The sequence below is a fragment of the Bacillus rossius genome, chromosome 6, assembly GCF_032445375.1.
Source record: "Bacillus rossius redtenbacheri isolate Brsri chromosome 6, Brsri_v3, whole genome shotgun sequence".
Lineage (NCBI taxonomy): Eukaryota > Metazoa > Arthropoda > Insecta > Phasmatodea > Bacillidae > Bacillus > Bacillus rossius.
In genome coordinates, this window is record NC_086334.1 from 1,509,812 (window position 1) to 1,529,946 (window position 20,135).

At 35.4% G+C, this 20,135-nt stretch overlaps 1 protein-coding gene across 1 annotated transcript in view; it reads left to right on the top strand.

The window, feature by feature from the left end:
• LOC134532470 (uncharacterized) overlaps nucleotides 1-20,135 on the top strand; it is a 167,630-nt gene that overhangs the window by 142,215 nt on the left and 5,280 nt on the right. The window contains exon 6 of the mRNA XM_063368888.1: nucleotides 18,833-19,040. Coding sequence (XP_063224958.1) covers nucleotides 18,833-19,040 — 208 coding nt within the window. The remainder of the gene's footprint in view (nucleotides 1-18,832; nucleotides 19,041-20,135) is intronic.

Sequence of the window (20,135 nt, forward strand, 5' to 3'; positions counted from 1 at the left end):
CTTCGATTTCCTTGTCCAGTCCTGGCCACCACACATAACTGCGAGCCAATGCCTTTGTTCTTACTACTCCCTGGTGACAAGCATGTAAAGTTCGCAGAAGGGGATTTCGGCCCTCACTTGGGATGACTACCCTCGATCCCCACAGCAAACATCCACGGTGCAGTGATAGCTCATGCTGCCGCCTCACATATGGCTGGAATTCTTCCCCTAACTTGTCACTTGGCCAACGAGTTCCCACCCACGAACAAACTCTAGATAGAATGGGATCTTTCCTAGTCATACCTGCAATGTGATGTGCCCTGAGGGGGGGAGTGTCTAACACTTCCAGAAGCAGCACTTCCATGGGTGCTGGTACCTCCATCTCTGGGGTTGCTCTTGGTAGCCGACTGAGGCCATCCGCATTCGCAATACTAGATCCTGGCTTGTACACCAACACAAAATCGTACCCACTTAGTATTACACTCCAGCGAAGCATTCGGGGCGAGATTATGTTTGGTGTGACTTTATCGGTCGTGAACAGTCCTAATAATGGTTTGTGATCAGTGCGTATTTCAAACTGCCGACCATAAACATAATTATGGAACTTCTTGACCCCCGCTATAATGCTTAAAGCCTCCTTGTCAATTTGGGCATACTTCCGCTCTGTTGACGTCATGGTTCGTGAATAATAGCAAATTGGCACTTCTTCCCCCTGATTATTCGGTTGGCTAAGAACAGCTCCAATTCCATACTGAGATGCATCACACGTTAATATAAGTGGCTTTTGTGGGTCGTAGTGAGCTAGTAAAGAGTTTGAGGTTAACAGAGCCTTTGTAGCCGCAAAAGCTGCATCCTGCACCGTGGTCCATTCCCAGCGAGCGTCTTTCTTCAAAAGCTGATGCAAAGGTTCTGCTACACTAGCCTTATCCAACAGAAATGCATGGTAAAAATTAAGAAGACCTAGATATGCCTGTAATTCATCTCTGTTTGCTGGTGTTGGTGCATCGTGAATGGACTGCACCTTGTCGGGGGTGGGCCGTAACCCATGTTGATCCACCACATAGCCTAGAAATGTAACTTCTGAAGCCCCCAGCACACATTTCTCTGCCTTGACATGTATACCAGCATCTCTGAAACGCTGTAGTACCTGTCGCACATTGATGAGCAACTCTTCCATGGATGTGCCCTTCACTAGTACATCATCAAAGTACGGCACGACGTTCTCTAGCCCCGCCAGTAGGTCTTCCATGAATCGTTGAAACTTCCCTGGTGCTACTCGCACCCCAAATTGCAGACGATTTACTTTGAATGCCCCCTTATGTGTGATGATAGTTTGCGCTGCTGCCGCACTCTCATCCACTCGTAACTGTTGGAATGCTTGTGCCAAATCAATTTTTGCAAATACTTTGCCTCCACATAGTTTTGCAAGCAGTTGGCTGATTGGTGGAACAGGATATAGATCCTCCTTCAATGCCTTATTCAATGTGCTTTTATAATCAGCGCATATTCGCACATCACCATTTGGCTTCAAGACTGGAACAATGGGTGTGGCCCAGTCTGAGTACGTGACCGGCGTATATACCCCTTGTGTTACTAATCTTTCCAGTTCTTTTTCAATTTTCGGTAGCAGGGCGTATGGTACTGCACGAGGTTTTAACCTCACCGGAGCCACACTAGAGTCTAGTTGGAATCTTATAGGTTGTCCCTTAAATTCGCCCAATTCTTCACTAAATACCTCGGGAAATTCTGAGACTAACTCTGATAGCACCCCCGTTACTTTTAACACCCCCTTCACTTCAATCCCTAACGGTTGCATCCAGTTTCGGCCCAACAGAGAGCGATGACGCCCCTTGGAAACTATCAATGGAAGCATGCACCTCCGCCCACCATATGTCACCTGAACCCTGCACGAGCCTAATGTCTCAATAGAATTTTTGCTATAGTCATACAGCACACAAGTGGTTCTAGACAGTGCAGGTTTTCTGTTTGCATAAATTGCCTGGAAAGTCAATTCATCTATAATTGACACCGCAGCCCCTGTGTCTAATTCCATTTCAACAGCCTGACCATCTATTAATACAGTTGTGCACAATTCCTCACATCCTGCTGCTGTTATCTTCCATAAGTTGTAAATATCTGGTTCAGTACTACCTGTCACTGTGCCCAACTGCACCTCCGGGACTTCCTCCACTGTGTGAACATTACCCTTAGAGTTCATCTCACGTACCTTCTGTCTACATACCTTTTCCAGATGGCCAGGCCGTTTGCAAAAATAGCATTCCACGTTCCTGAACCGACAAGCAGCTCGTAAATGTTGTCCACCACATCCAGTACATCTTACCCCTTGATTGTATCTGGGAGGTTGCTTAACCTTGCTCACCCTGTCGACCCCCGCTGCTTGTTGCACCCCATTACCCTGTGGTGCTTCTTGCCCTACGTAGTCAGTGTACACCGGCTTGGACACAGCCCCCCGGATGTCTCTGGTATTTTGGTTTGCTGCCTCCGCAACAAGGGCTTTCTCCTGTGCCTGTGCGAATGTCAATGCCGTTTCTGCTAATAGCCGACGTTGCACTGTCTCGTCCTTCATCCCGCACACAAATCGATCTCTGAGAGTTAGGTCCAAATTAGCGCCGAAGTTGCAGTGTTCTGCTAGCCTACGCAATTCTGCAATGTACTCTGCTACACTTTCATCGTCCTTTTGATCGCGACGATGAAATTTGAACCGTTGGTAAATCTCCGACGGCCTAGGGGAGAAATGATTTTTCAAAATTTTCATAATATCTGCATATGATGTGGAGGCCACAGAAGCTGGAGAATTAAGCGATCTTACTACCGCATACGTTTTCGGACCGCACACACTAAGAAGCACTGCACGTTTCTTCTCTTCGCCTATAACCTCGTTTGCTTGCATGTAAAACTCAAGACGCTCTGCATAGGCATCCCAACCTTGCGGATTTGCCACATCAAATTCTTCTATGTTGCCTAACAAAGAAGCCATTGCGGAGATGCCGATATAACGACTCGTTAATTAAATACTAGGGCGAACCGATGCATGCATTAAGCACTGGGGCACTTCAATCCCATCCTCGTCGCCAGATGTTGAGTTTACTGTTACACATTTTATTCCTTATTGTAGGTATTTATTTGCCAGTTTACAACACAACACAATACATAACGAACGCCATCATGCATCCTCCTCAACTGTCTTCCACACAACAAGCACACCAACTCCGCCTCCTAAACAGTGGTGCCAACACACCACATTTGTCACCAGTCCACAATTACCCTACATACACAACAATTCCCTTGTACAATTTATTGTAAGGACGATTTAAATAAAACATATATCTTTTTTTCATAGGTTAATTAAAATCCTTAAATTATATTTATATCCTTTATAATATTTATTGAAAATCTTGATTTCATTGTAACAGATATTATATTTTCATAGGTAAATTAAAATCCGTAAAGATATTTTCTAGTCTTTGTATCATTTATTGTAAAGGTTGATTTTAATGAAACAGATACCTTATTTTCATAGATTAATTAAATCCTTAATAATATATTTTCTAAACCCTGTACCATTTAAAGAAAAGCTTGATTTTTTTAAACAGATATTTTATTTTCATAGATAAATTAAAATCGATAAAAGATATTTTTTAGCGCCTGTACTATTTATTAAAAAACTTGATTTTAATTAAGCTAATATCTTATTTTCATTGGTAAATTAAAAATCCTAAATGATATTTTCTTGCCCTTGTACCATTTATTAAAAATCTTGATTTTATTGATATATATTATTTTCATAGGTAAATTAAAATCCTTAAATGATATTTTCTATCCCTTGTACCATTTATTGTAAAGCTTGTTTTTAATGAAACAAATATATTTTATCAACAGTTAATAAAATCCATAAATGATATTTTCTAACCCTTGTACCATTTATTGTAAAACAGGATTTTAATGATATAGTTTTTTTTTTCATTGTTAGATTAAAATCCGTAAATAATATTTTCTAGCCTTTGTACCATTTATTGAAAAGCTTAATTTTAATGAGACAGAAATCCTAATTAAATAGGTAATTTAAAATCCTAAAATGATGATTTCTAGGTCTTGTACTTTTTATTATAAAGCTTTATTTTAATAATACAGATATCTTGTTTTCATAGGAAAATTATATTCCTTAAATAATATTTTCTAGCACTTGTACCATTTATTGAAAAGCTAAATTTTAATGAAACAGATATCTTATTTTCATGGGTATATTAAACCGTGAAATGATATTTTCTATCTCTTATACCATAAATTGAAAAGCTTGATTTTAATGAAACAGATATCTTGTTTTCATCGGTAAATTGAAATCCTGAAATGATATTTTCTACTCTTGTACCATTTAATGAAAAACTTGATTTCAAAGATATATATTATTTTCATAGTTAGATTGAAATCCAGAAATAAAATTTTATAGCCCTTGTACAATTTATTGATAAGCTTGATTTTAGTGAGACAGACATCTTATTTTCATAGGTAAATTGAAATCTTTAAATAATATTTTATAGCCCCAAAAGCATTTATTGAAAAGCTGATTTTATTTAAACAGATTACTCATTTTCATAGGTACATAAAAATCCTTAATTGATTTTTTCTTGCCCTTGAACCATTTAATGAAAGGATGATTTTAATGAACCAGATATCTCTTTTTAATAGGTAAATTAATATCAATAAATGATATTTTCTAGCCCTTCTACCATTTATTGAAGAGCTTGATTTTGATTAGACAGAAATCTTATTTACATAGGTAAATTAAAATCCTTAAAGAATGATTTCTTGATCTTGTACCTTTTATTGAAAAGCTTAATTTTAATAAAACAGATATTTTATCTTCATGGGTAAATTAAATTCTTTAAATAATTTTTATAACCCCTGTCGCATTTATTAAAAAGCTTGATTTTAATGAAACAGATATCTTATTTTCATAAGTAAATTATAATCCTTAAATGATATTTTAGATCTTCTAATATTTATTGAAAAATTTATTTTAATATTTCATATATATTATTTTCATAGGCTTATTAAAATTCTTAAATGATATTTTCTAGCCCTTCTACCCTTTATTGAAATATATGGTTTTAATGGAACAGATATCTTATTTTATTAGGTAAATTAAAATCCTTAAATAATATTTTCTAGCCCTTGTCCATTTATTTAAAAGTTTGATTGTAATGAAACAGTTATTAATCTCATTGGTAAATAAAAATCCTTGAAAGATATTTTCTAGCGCATGTACCATTATTGAAAAACTTGATTTTCATGAAACAGATATATTATTTTAATAGGTAAATTTAAATCCTTAAATTATATTATCTAGCCATTGTACCATTAACTGAAATCTTGATTTTAACGAAACAAATATCTTATTTTCAAAAGTAAATTAAAATTTTTAAATGATTTATTCTAGACCTTTACCATTTATTGAAATGCTTGATATTAATGAAACAGTTTTTTTCAAATTTTCATTGGTAAATAAAATACTGAAATGATAATTTCTAGCGCATGTGCCATTTATTTAAAATCTTGATTTGAATAAAACAGATATCTTATTTTCGTAGGTAAATTAAAAACCTTAAATGGTAATTTTTAACAATTGTAAGATTTATTGAAAAGCTTGATTTTAATGAAATATATATCTTAATTATATAGTAAGAATTTAATCCTAAAATGAATTTTTCTAGACCTTGTACTAATTATTGAAAAGCTTGATTTTAATAAGATAGACATCTTAATTTCATATGTAAATAAAAATCCTTATATGATATTTTCTAACCCCTGTACCATTTTTTGTAAAGCTTGATTTTAATTAAACAGATGTAATATTTTCATAGGTTAATTTAAATCCTTAAATGTAATTTTCTAGCCATTGTACCCTTTATTGAAATTCTTGATTTTAATTAAACAGTTTTTAAATTTTCATTGGAAAATAAAAATCCTAAAATGATATTTTCTAGCACATGCACCTTTTATTGAAAATCTTGATTTTAATGAAACAGATATATTATTTTAATAGGTAAATTCAAATCCTTAAATTATATTTTCTAACCCCTGTACCATTTATTGTAAAGCTTGATTTTAATTAAACAGATATATTATTTTCATAGGTTAATATAAATCCTTAAATGATATTTTCTAGTCCTGTACCCTTTATTGAAATTATTGATTTTAATGAAACAGTTTTTAAATTTTCATTGGTAAATAAAAATCCTTAAATGATATTTTCTAGCACATGCACCTTTTATTGAAAATGTTGATTTTAATGAAACAGATAGGCCTATATTATTTTAATAGGTAAATTCAAATCCTTAAATGATAATTTCTAGCACTTGTACCATTTATTAAAGAGCTTGATTTTAATGAAATGGATATATTATTTCCATAGGAAAATTAATTTTTTTAATGATATTATCTAGCCCTTTTATCATTTATTAGAATGCTTGATTTTAATAAAACAGATATCTTATTTTCATAGGTATATAAAAATCCTTAAATGATATTTTCTATCCCTTGTACCATTTATTGAAATGCATTATTTTATGAAATTGTTTTTAAATTTGCATTGGTTATTAAATTCGTAAATAATATTTTCTAGCGCATGTACCATTTATTGAAAAGCTTGATTATAATGAAACATATATCTTGTTTTCATTGGTAAATTAATATCTTTGAATGTTATTTTCTAGCACTTGTCCCATTTATTGAAGAGTTTGATTTTAATGAAATAGATATATTATTTTCATAGGAAAATTATAATTTGTTAATGATATTTTGTAGCCCTTTTAACATTTATTAAAAAGAATGATTTTAATAAAACAGATATCATATTTTCATAGTTATATAAAAATCCTTAAATGATATTTTCTATCCCTTGTACCATTAATTGAAAAACCTTGATTTTAATGAAACACATATCTTATTTTCATAGGTAAATTAAAATTTTTAAATAATATTTTATAGCCCCTGTACCATTTATTGAAAAGCTTGATTTTAGGAATCATATATCTTATTTTCATAGGTATATAAAAATCCTTAAATGATATTTTCTATCCCTTGTACCATTTATTTGAAAACTTGTTTTTAATAAAACAGATATCATATTTTCAAAGGTAAATTAAAATCCTTAAATGTTATATTCTAACTCTTGTTCCATTTATTGAAAAGATTGATTTTAATGAAATGTATATTATTTTTATAGTTTGATTAAAATCCATAAATGATATTTTATAGCCCTTGTACAATTTATTGAAGAACTTGATTTTAATTAAAGGAGATATCAGATTTTCATAGGTAAATTAAAATCCTCAAATGATATTTTCTAGCACTTGTACCATTTATTGATGAGCTTGATTTTAATGAACCAGATATCTTATTTTCATAGAAAAATTAAATTATAGTTAATAATATTCCCTAGCCCTTGTACCATTTATTGTAAAGCTTGATTTTAATTTAACAGATATATTATTTTCATAGGTAAATATAAAGCCTTAAATTATATTTTCTAGCCCTTATACCATTTATTGAATAGCTTGATTTTAATGAAATAGATATATTATTTTTATAGGTAAATAAAAATCATTAATTTATATTTTCTAGCCCTTGTACCATTTTTTGAAAAGCTTGATTTTAATGAAACAGATATCTTATTTTCATAGGTAAATTAAAATCCTTAAATTATATTTTCTAGCCCTTGTACCATTTATTGAAAAGCTTGTTTTTAATGACACAGATACCTTATTTTCATAGGTAAATTAAAATCCTTAAATAATATTTTTAGCTCCTGTACCATTTATTGAAAGGCTTGATTTTAGGAAACAGATATCTTATTTTCATAGGTAAATTAAAATCCTTAAAGAAATTTTCTAGATTTTGTATCATTTATTGAAAAGCTTGTTTTTATTGAAACAGATACCTTATATTCATAGCTAAATTAAAATCCTTAAATTATATTTTCTAACCCTTGTACCATTGAAAGAAAAGCTTGATTTTAATGAAACAGTTATCTTATTTTCATAGTTACATTAAAATCGTTAAATGATATTTTACAGCTCTTGTACCATTTATTGAAGAGCTTGATTTTAATGAAGCAGATATCTTTTTTTCATAGGTTAATAAAAATCGTTAAATGATATTTTCTAGCCATTGTACCCTTTAAGGAAAAACTTGATTTTAATGAAACAGATAATTATTTTTATAGTAAAATTTAAATCCTTAAATGATTATTTCTAGCCTTTGTATTATTTATCGAAAGTCTTGATTTTAATGAAACAGATACCTTATATTCAAAGATAAATTAAAATCCTTAAATTATATTTTTTAACCCTTGTACCATTGAAAGAAAAGCTTGATTTTAATGAAACAGTTATCTTATTTTCATAGGTAAATTAAAATCCTTAAATGATATTTTCAAGCCCTACGACGAGCACGACACGACAGAAGGTGATTTTTTTTAAGTTAAATTTTGTTAGGTGTCTGTTTGGCTTCCCGTCGTGCGCACGACACGACACAATAGAAACAGAATGTACTTCTTACGGGCCGTCAGAGCGCGTATATTGTCTTGAGGTCACAGTGGCCTTGGATTTGATTGGCTGTTGAGCGTGTCACGCCTGTCGTGTCGTGTGGTCGTGTTGTCGTGGCTTCATAGTCCACCCTGCCGGCGCGCAATCTTGTAGGTAACTTGCTCAGACCCATATGGAACAGTAAGTCTCTGATAAAGGAAAAAAATAAACACTTGTAAACACAATAGCAAGCTTTTCCTTTTTCCTGATGACAAATATATACGAGTGCTATTAATGTAACCTCCGTTTTGTCATTATAAAAATACAATCGAGTAGAAAAAATTTATTGTTTTTTTTAATTTACTACCCTACTTTACATTTTCCCATAATAACCATTAAGTTCCAAGCTCTTTTCGCAACCTGAAACTGTTTTTACACGATTTGTATTAGCTTCACCTGTATGCTTGTATGTATGTATGTATGTTTGTAACCGACTCCTTTGGGTGCGATTTTGACCCACTTTAAAAGGCCAGATTTCATTCAAACTTTGTAGATTTATCGAGGACCGATATCAATACACTAATTTGATAATATTATTACATTATTCAATTTGCAAAATAAGATTTTTGTCAATTTATATAATTTAACAAGAAAAGAGTTCGTACATGACCGCAATGGTTTTCTTTGCAATGTGCGAACTCTTGTCTTTCAGTTTGTCTTTGGCGCGATATAAACAAAGCCTACTAAATATTGTGACATTTAATTAAATGAAAAGTGAGAGTGGGTTATGATTATTGTGAACAATATACTTTCTTGAAGAGAATATTATTTATATTTTTAAAAATATGGAAAAAAAACCTGATATAAGGGCTTTAAATGTTGTTTCTTTCGTTAAATAGAGAAACACAATTACGTCTTTGTTTCATTTTACCAATTAACCAAGAGTGAAACATTATTATAAAACAACATTTTATTTAAATATTTCTCGAAACATGGAAAAATTGAAGTTTGATTTTGCTGTGAAACCAACAGCAGATGGGAAATCAAACACCATATGCATAACCTCAATAGCTACACCTGATGGGCAGATATTTGAAATTCCACTCGAACACCAACCTGCAAATCTACACCAAGCAGTTACAAATACTCCAAACTATGCCAAGGTCAGTAACTCTTTAAATAAAAGACATCAAACACGGAAAATCTGGATAAGTTTGACAGATGATATATCAAAAACATATTTGGATAGAGAGCAAAACTTACAGTTTAAGGATTTTTACCTGGAAGAAATTGAGGAAATAATTTTTAAAATTAGCTTAAAACAATAATGAATGAAAAATACTAGTATTATTGTGAAAAAAGCGTGGGGCGCTTTGTATCATATTTATCGTACATCGAGCGCCCGATGGTAGAGCATCCGATATGTCATCGGAAGGCTCTGGGTTCGAATCCCAGTCCGGTCTATCCGAATTTTTCTCACATATTGTATACACTCTCAATGAGCAGGTCCTTTCCTCATCCTTTCTCAATCCTTATCCTTCCCAAAATTCCTGTTACGTAAATGTGAAACGCTTCACGTAATAATTAATCCGTAACTCCCATCCTTTCCTGCTTCACAGCATTAATTTCGTACACTATGTAAGACTGGTCGATATCACTTGTTCGTCAATAACCTTATACCATTAAGTCTCACTGTATATATTGATAACGTTAAAATTTTTGAATGGCTTCTAAAATCGAGATTTTACTATCAATACAGCTGTACACATTTTAATTTGTAAAATAAATACAGTTACTTATAGTTATCATGGAATTAATAGTAGATTAGAACAAATAATAGTTTAAAAAAATTAAAAAAAACACGCTTTTATAAATAAACAAAACTAAAAATTAAAAAATAAATAACAGTTTAAAAAACTAAAAAAAACACGCTTTTATAGAAAATCCAACTAAAAAATAGAAAATAAATTTTAATAAATTTAATTTAAAAATAGTGTAAAATAAAAAAAATGTATTTTATTTAAAAAAAGCGTGGGGTGCTTTTTAAGATATTATCAAAATGATAATCCTTCTACTCATATCTGTCAGTAAAATAATTATAACTATTGACACCATGCACCCCACGTTTTTTTTTAAATAAATACATTTTTTTATTTTACACTATTTTTAAATTAAATTTATTAAAATTTATTTTCTATTTTTTAGTTGGATTTTCTATAAAAGCGTGTTTTTTAGTTTTTTAAACTGTTATTTATTATAACCCCTCTACATGGAAGTTCGCCGCCTGGAAATTAAAACAGTTACAAACCTTCTTTTTTTTAATTTTTGCTGTAATTGTTTATGTACGATTCATTAAATCAACCAACATGACACCCTGTTTGTTTTAAAAAAAATAAGGTAGCCATCATTTTTGGAATCCAGTACGGAGATTGCTTAAACGTTTTTCGGTGATTTTTACCAAGCTCCTTTACTTAGACTACACGCGTTGTGCATTCGAGGTCCGTGATGCCTATATCCAAGGAGTCCCCTCCACTCCAGGCGGGGAACTGCTGTGCAGAGGGGGCAAGGAACTGGTGCAGGACCACGAACAGTGCTTGGACAGAGTGGCGGTTATGTGGACATGTTGTGGCGTGGACATGTAGTAAACTAAAACTGACAGTAAAAAACGACCGCGCGTGTAACTCAGTACACGTGTTGGCAATTCAAACCTCGACTTGTTAAGTGCTCTGTTTAAATCTCTTTGGCGTCGGAACATTTAAAAAAAACAATGTTTCACGAAAACGTTGCATGAAAATTCGGCCTTGAAATTTTTACTCGCTTCGCGTCCAAAAGGGGTTTCACTTCAAAAACATTTCCTTGCGATTTTTTTTGACGTGACGTCTAATAAATCGATGAACGCCGGCTGCACGCACGAATAAATTGTCCCGTTACGCACATTGTTCCGTTACGCTGTGTCCCGTTACGCTCATTGTTCCGTTACGCTGTGTCCGTTACGCTGTCGGCGAGTGCAGTAATAATACATAGGTTATGTTACAATTGACTTAAAAATTATGATGATACATATAATTGATGATAGATATTTGATTACAGTTTATTTATATGAAAACTTGTTCATAATTATATTTATACTTTATAGCTAAATGCCAGTTTTTAAAATTAGTTACAAGTCATCTACACGTGAACTGTTTCGTCGACTTTTTATAAAGTGAAGTGAAAAGTTAATGTGGTTTTCATTGCTTATTACAACAATAATTTCTGTAAAAAAGGTTAATTATTCTTGCGTTTTAAAAATCTGATTACTAGTATAATTTCAAGTATTTATTCTTTTATTATTAAAATAAAAATGATTCAATTTTATTCATAAAAGTATGCAATCATTTCATCAATGTTTTGTTATGACGTTGTTACGTTAAACTATCGTCCGTAAACCGACTTTACAGACAACCAATATATATATATATTTTTTAATGACTAGACGGAGAGGGCTTTACGCATAGCCCTCGTCTCACCGCGGACTCCCCACTGGTGGCGTCTCGGAGGCGGAGGGCAGGTCTTCAGCTCGGCGAGGCGAGGTCACGTGGGGCGGTGTTGCCCGCGGGCTCGACGCAGTTTCCGTCGACCTCCCCACTCCCCCCTCCCTGCAGCCGCGAGACCCGGGCTCCCACGCCGCGGGCTGTCCCTTGCCTCAGCTCCTCCGTCACAGCCGAGTCTTCTCTGCTGCCACGACCGCGCGCCCCAGCAGGTACCTCCCTGCACGCGGCGACACTGCATCGCACAACACTGTCACATGCGGGAAGCCTTCTTTTCACACACGAAGAGAGCCAAAACCCCAATTATTTTGGGTTCAATATTTTTGTGTTGTCATCATTTGTGGGGGTTTTGTTTCGTTCTCTTAGTACATTTTTCTTTTTTTTTTTTGGTTGTTGACCATATTCCTGTTTCGGAATATTTTGTGGTGTTCATATCCTTGTTGACAACAGCAATTGTTTGATTAATTTTGTGTGTTTTTTTGGTCTTTTTTGGGTATTTTTATTTATTTATTTTATTTATTAGTTTTTCTTCAACAGAAAAAGTCCTTAGCAATGGCGTATGTCCAAAAACTTACATCAAGCCAAAACCCCAAGTTCCCCGAAGTTCATGCTTTCTTTTCCGTATCTTTAATGTAGCTATCCTAACCAAATAAACCGTCCACCAATGTTTTAAAGTATTTATAATGTAGCTAACCTAACCTAATTGACCATTAGTATCCTTTTATCAACACCGCCATATTTATTTACAATGAACAAAAAAAAACCGAAGATGCACGATCGGACGTTTGGCTCTCTCGTCTGTGAAAAAAAGACTTCCCGTAAAATGCCCGGCTCAAATGGCAAACACGCACGCTCTGGCGCCATCTTGTTTTCCCTTGCAAAACGACGAGGTGAAACCTCACGAGTCGCACGATTAACCTCACATCAGGCAGCGGGGATTATTGTTTCGGACGATTGAAGTGTGGGTCAATTAACATTTAAAAAGGAGGGGGGGGGGGTTTGCTTTCATTTAAAATAAAAACCGCTATTGTTTCTGCTAGAGATAACTATAACATAGAAGAATTTCTGTTGTAAACAAGGAGGAAATATTTGGGGAATAATACCACTGAATACATATAATAAATTGATAATAATGGCTGGATTTTCTTTCGTGTACCGTTTAACTTGTTCCCCCCATCCCTTCTGTTTCATCATCCTTAGTCCAGCTAAATTTGTATAGTAAGAAAGTTCATATTTGAATTTTTTTTTTAATAAATTTTATTTAAAAGTAAAAATTGAACTAATATGGCGTTAATGCCATCTAGCAGACGAAAACAATATGTCGGACATGACATCATACCGACTGATGTAATATCTTCCTTGGTATTAGTGGTTGGTTTTTATTAATTTTAAATTTTTTCCCCACGTTTCTAAGTTAAAAATTACGGATTTTCCATATGTCAGAGGTTTTCAAATTTCAAATTGTATTAATTAAATTTTTTTATAAATTTTAAAAAAATTTCCGAGTTTCTAGCATTAAAAGTATGTATTTTCAATATGGCGACCGTAACGAAAATTGCAACGCTAGGAGTGGGGCGTTAGATAGTAGAAAGTTCCAGAATTCAAAATGGCGGAAATTTCTAGAATGCAATGTGATGGATAAAAATAGCGGAGTCAAAGATGATGGATAAAAAAAAGCCACCGGGGTCAAGGTAAAGGCCAAAATCATCCTAAATGGACGCCATGACATCACAATCCAAAATGGCGGTCGTCGCCTCGCTCCTCAGCCAGAAGCCAGTTACCGGGTAGGCTATTATATACTACTCATATATCATCAGAAACAGACAGTATGGTAAGGAAATAAAAGAAAAATCTTTGATCATTTAAAAATAAATTTAAAAAATTCTATAACAGTCACTCTGATAGATATATAACAAATGAAATAATTCTAATATAATCAGTAGAATAAATATCCGAAATCAAATAGAATAAAATACAGAAAAAAAAGAAATTCACATAAACGAAGTCTAGCAGTATAAAAACATAAAGAAGTTAGGGAGATTTGATTAAAAAAATTATTCTATAAAATATCTTGACAACCTTTAAATGAATGAATATTAACCCCAGAACATAAAACATTGGTTGTCTGTAAAGTCGGTTTACGGACGATAGTTTATCGTGACAACGTCATAAAAAATTGATGAAATGATTGCATACTTTTATCAATAAAAATTGAATCATTTTTATTGAATTATCACTAATTTGTATGGATACAAAGAAGGAGTGAAATGAAATCTACAATTTAATTGATAAATTTACTTTTATTTGCACTCATTAATTCAAATATGTTTATTACTTTAACGAAGAGATTATTTTAACTATAACCTTTATACATGTTTGCTATTTAACTTCTTCCAATCTGTGTAATTCTGTTAAGGATAGGACGATGCTAGGAAAAGTAGGAAACGAATGGGAGTGTTTCGAGTTTAATGTGCCTCGAAAAAGTCAAATCGATGGTTGTTCCAATCGAGTGGAAGAGAGATAAATGCGGCGCAAGCGTACAATGAGCGTAACGGGACACAGCGTAACGGAACAATGTGCGTAACGGGACACTTTTTCGTGCGTGCTGCCGGCGTTCATCGATTTTTAGACGCTGTCACGTCAAAAAAAATTATAAGCCATAACTAAATTAAAAAAGCCAAATAAATATATCCCCAAAAAAATGTATATTATAAACCAAACTGTCATTAAATATACATATACTAGTAGTTAAGACGAACTGCAGGGTGACAAGTCGCTCTGTTACAACCCACCTCGTCGGACAGAAAGAATAACTGCTATATTCGCTGATGCTATAGAAATGTTCCCCGACAGACTAATATATCCATGGTATGAGTTCGTTTAACAACCGTAATGCATGAATATTACAGCGAGCATCAAAAAACATTTTAGATAACGTTTGTACGCTCTACGCACAGTTGTAAGAACATATTACCATTCTGCCTCTGGCAGATGTTTTCTCTGTGCCAGCGAGGCGCACTACAAAAGTTGCAATTGGTGGAAACTTTTAAATTAGTTCGGTAAAGTTTTTTTTCCCCCGCTCGTTTTAGTTAACAATTCAGGCAGACAACTTTTATGGAACAGATTATTCACAACTTCAAATCAACAGTTCAAGGAACAAGCGAAATTTGCTTATCTTTTTTTTTTTATATCTCTTACATTCGAGTAGCTATGTCGGATTCATTTTCCATGAGTTTAAATGCTAGGAAGTCTCTAAGAGCCCTAGCCTCATTTAAAGTAAATATCTATGATCAGGGGGCTGTCACTAGATAAGTTCTACGTTGCGCTAAGGATTCTGTCTATACCAACATCAGAATGTAATTACACTTTTTTGTCATAAATTTTTAATAATGTCACTTGAGAAGAAACTGTGATTTTAATTTTTTCATATCATTATTTTGACGCGTATAGTATTCTTTTAGCATTCTGAAACTGTATCGAGCATACTGGCAATGAACAAGTCTTGAGGCGTTTGTATTATTAATACTCAACTATTTGATGCAAATAGTTATCGAGTGCCTCCTTCGCTTCGAAAAGCCGTTGACAATCGATTTTTGAATACATTCTATCGCCGAGCACAAGCACTGTGGTCGCTTGGGAAGGGGTGAAGGGGGGGGGGGGGGGGTTGTGCACGGGGAGAGACGCGCTGGTGGCTGGTAATCGCGTTAATAAGTGATGCCGGTATGCCGCGCTCTTCTGGAGCGCGTGATTGGCTATCAGCGGAGATGCAGTCCGGCCACTGTGACCCCGTGACCCCTTGTGTTGAGTGTGGCCCATTTGAAATAAAGCTCTGAGTCAGACAGACATTCCTGATCACAGCTGTACACAACTTAACTGAATCATAGATTGGCTTAGCCAGGGAGTATCCCCCCCCCTCCCCGGGTCATCCTCGAAATCCTAAAAGAATATGTCATTCCCATTAACAAAAGGAAAGGATTTGAAAGCAAACAGCGTGCATATAAACACCCCCCCCCCCCCCTCCTTCCTCCAACCTGGAGTACGTATTAGAGCAAGAAGTTAAAACTGATGTACTATAGAATCATCACTAAACTGCAATCTGATTGAGAGAAATGTCGGCCAACGGGGCTTCTAAGACGCCATGCTGTACCATCTCTAGCAAGGACTCCCATCATGGGACATCCACTTGAAACTGGGCTCGTGCGCTGTGTTTTCCGCAGGCACACCCTCCTGTTGCCGCGGTCTCCGGATACCACTTTGTTGTTCGTTTCCGCCTCGCCTGCTGCTCCTCTCCCCGTCCTGGCGGGTGTTTCTGTTACTTCCGTCCCCTCACGCCCCGGGAGGCGCCTGCTTCCCCCTCCCCCTCAGGGCCCAGGAGGAGCCTGCTTCCCCCTCCCCCTCACGCCCCAGGAGGCGCCTGCTTCCCCCTCCCCCTCAGGGCCCAGGGCTTAGTCAAGTCCCTCCCGACTCTTAGGACAGGCGCGCCGCCGTGCCTGCCCTCCAGGCATGTACACTTGCCCGCGCAAAACCTGAGCCGAGGCTAGGGCGGTACAGTTGCGTAACACGAAAACGGCCTCTAACCGCATGGCAGGAATGTTGAAACACAAACTTTCCGGAAATACTTTTAAGTTATTGAATTACTGAAGTTTTTCAGCAACAGTATATGTTTTACATGTAGTTGGTCTTGTCGATGGAGTTTTTGAAAAAAACTGTCTAAAATATTGAAAGCATTTATGAAATGTTAGCATTGCATTACTTCCGCGCTAAACTGCATCCAAAAAATATACAAAAACATAAACTAGAAGCAATTATATTTCAAGAATGTTTTTTTGGTCTACCTGTGTTTTTAAACTCTGTAGCATATAATGTCTTATGTGGCAGAGAAAATACTAATCCTATACGCTCCTTACTTACTCACTGACTGTGTAACGCCAAAGATATATATGTTTACCTTGGAGACAAGCGTCCACGAACAAATATTGGTCTACTCCAATGAGACTAGTATAAAATAGAAAATTGCAATAGCATAACATTTGAAATAGGTACAACATAAGCCAAACACGTCTTAATTATTAAATTAAAGTGTTTTTTATATTCATTCTTAGGTGCCTGAATTTTTTTTTTTTTTTTTGGAAACCCTAAGTTTGTGTTACACAGAATCTTTTGATGATATTTTAATTTTTTACTTATGCCCTTTCGAAAATCTTCGTTTTTTTTTATTTATGTACATTGTTGAAGTTTATAATTTTATTTTTCCTGAAAAGTTACAATTACCAAGACTTCGGATTATTTATATTAGGTATAAATTTTCATGACTTGTTCTTATATTATTTTTAGTTTATGGAGATTAATAATAACAGCAACGATTACATTAAGATGGGATATAGTTGTAACCTTACATTGTTGGAAACATAGGTTATGGCTGTAACCTTACATTGTTCGAAACATAACTTACGAAAGTATTATTTATTAGTCTGCAATATTATCTCATTCACGCACGATTCTTAATTAACAAATAAACACCGAAAAAACCTATCTTTCTTACAGAACGAAGTCAAACACATCAATAATAAATTTTTTTTGGAGGTTAGGTGAATCTGTGATACAAATTTAAAAACTCACGCATGTGAGGGAAAATACTTAACATTCAAATAGGCAGTTAAAGGCAGCTAATTGTTGTGAATTTTGTAAGATGATAGATTGATCTAAAGTTCTAAACGCATGAACTTATATATTCGTGTTATATGGTGTTATATGCAACTTTTTGTTTTATAGAGATTACTAATTATTAAAATTTCATAGTTATGCTAAGAGTTTTGAGCTGTGAATTCTTTCAGGAGGAATTAATTTTAATTTTGTAATGCCATAATAATAATAATAATAATAATAATAATAATAATAATAATAATAATAATAAATAATCTACATACCTCAAGGGAATGTTTGACTCTCTCGTCTGTGAAAAGGCTTCCCCAACTTGTGCGGTACGTACCGCCCAATCAGGGGCGTAGCCAGGAGGGGGGGATTTTAGGGGTTCTATCCCCCCCCCCTTAGCCTCAATTATTTTTTCTTAACTGAAAGCAGGTTAGCTAAAAGCCTGGGTGTATTACTGCTGGCCACTGCACTGGAAGAGTAAGCGAACCCTACCGATTCTCCTTCCCTTCCCCTACCCCTGTCACGATCAGAAGCTATAAGGTTGTGACGCTGTGACGGGTCCCAAGCTTTCAAATATCTTACACCCATTGTATTTAACCAGCGCGGTAATTATGAGCAGGTGGTGACTGAGCTTCCAAAAGTGTAAGGATCGCTGTGTGTGTATAGAATTGAGACGACATGGTGTCATGTTACTCTTCAAGCTAAAGCTAATTGTTTTCAGGAATATATCAGTTCTGCCGAAACCCAACCCTTTTTATTCTTTTTTTTTTGTATTGTCGAGCTTCGATCATGATTTATGATTTTCAGTGGACGTAAAGAAGGCACTTGGATTGATAAAAATATCTTTAATTAATTTAATTTCTACTTCATCACTCAATTTTTTATTAAAAAATTAATATTTTTACCATTACAATGTTTAAAGTTAAGTACGGAAAACTGCTAAAATAGCACTATTTTACACCTTAAAATCCAAATTTTTTACGGGGGTGGACCCCCAGACCACCCGCTTTATTAGGGGGGGGGGGGAACCATGCTTCTTAACTTCCCCCCCCCCCAATACACAAATCCTGGCTACGCCACTGCCGCCCAGTGTTAAGTTTGAAAAGTTGTAGGTGTCTGGCGCAGGTGAACGAGAGCCTCGTGCGCATGGTCCCGGACCAGAGGAACAGCGTGACTGCCGCCAGGGACCAGCACCTGTCCTCGGCCACCGTGCAGCTGACCTTGCCCCTGGCGCGCCCCGGCGGCGGCACCCTGGAGCTGCTGTGTGTCTCCACGATCCCCGCCTTCCAGCAGGCGGCGTCCTACGTCGACAACCGGTTCACGACCATCGCAGGTACTTCCCCGCCGCCTCAGCCATCCCCACCCGCAAGGGGTCCCCCTTACTCCTGCCCGAGGGGAGGACAACTGCTGGGGATGCCTTACGACAAATAAAAGACAAGATGGTGGGGGGCATTTCCCCCGGTTTCCCTCAAAATCTTTATGACTACAAAATGGGAGGGCAAGAGCCCCTAAAAAGGCTTGTACCTCCCCCGTGCTGAGGGATTACCCAATGATGAACAATTGGCGGCGGCGGCGGCGGTGAGGATAACAACACGCCAGTGCCAGCTCCTGTGCTGGTAGAGCTCTCAAGGTTCGTAGAATTTGTCGGTCGGGCCATCTGCAACGCTTGGCCTATTGTTGACGCCGCTGCTTCTGGCCTGCCTTTACACCTACCCGCTGGGCGATATTCGGGCTCCACCCACGTCTTCATTACACATAGAGCAAAGGTTTGAAATATTACTCGCTGTTCGTGGTGACTGATTTACTGATTTACTTACTTACACTTGATGTACACACATAACACAACTCCCAAAGGATGTAGAGATAATTTACTTAGGCCGGTCCTCCCAAATTGGCCGGACATAAAAAAAGTATGTGTGTGTGTGTGTATGTATGTGTGTATATGTGTGTGTGTATGTGTGTGTGTGTATTACCAAATATATCCTAATAGTGGCCCCTGGGATTGATGGTAGAATAATTAATTCGTTCAGGACAATCTCTTTTTGTTTATGTATTGACTTTTGCTCGATTCTAGTTGGCAATGGTGTAGAAAAAGTTTTTTTTTTTTTTTTTCAGGGGTCTTATCTGATCTTAAAGCTACAGTTACTAGGAAACTGGATTGTAGATTGCAATTAAATATTGGTATGGGTTTTTATTATGTATGGGGTTATAATTCCAGTGGAGTTCGGACCCAGTGGTACCCTAGCCCTTGAGGAAGGGGGAGGAACAGCAGGCCTATTGCCCCGCCAGTCATGTATGCGAGGGCACAAAAGGATGTTGGCTCTACCGTTCCACATTTCTGAAGAGACACAGGGAAAATTATATGTTGTGTTTTTAAGTGTGCCTTAAACAACACATCTCAGACTTACCACATCATATTTGTTGATTT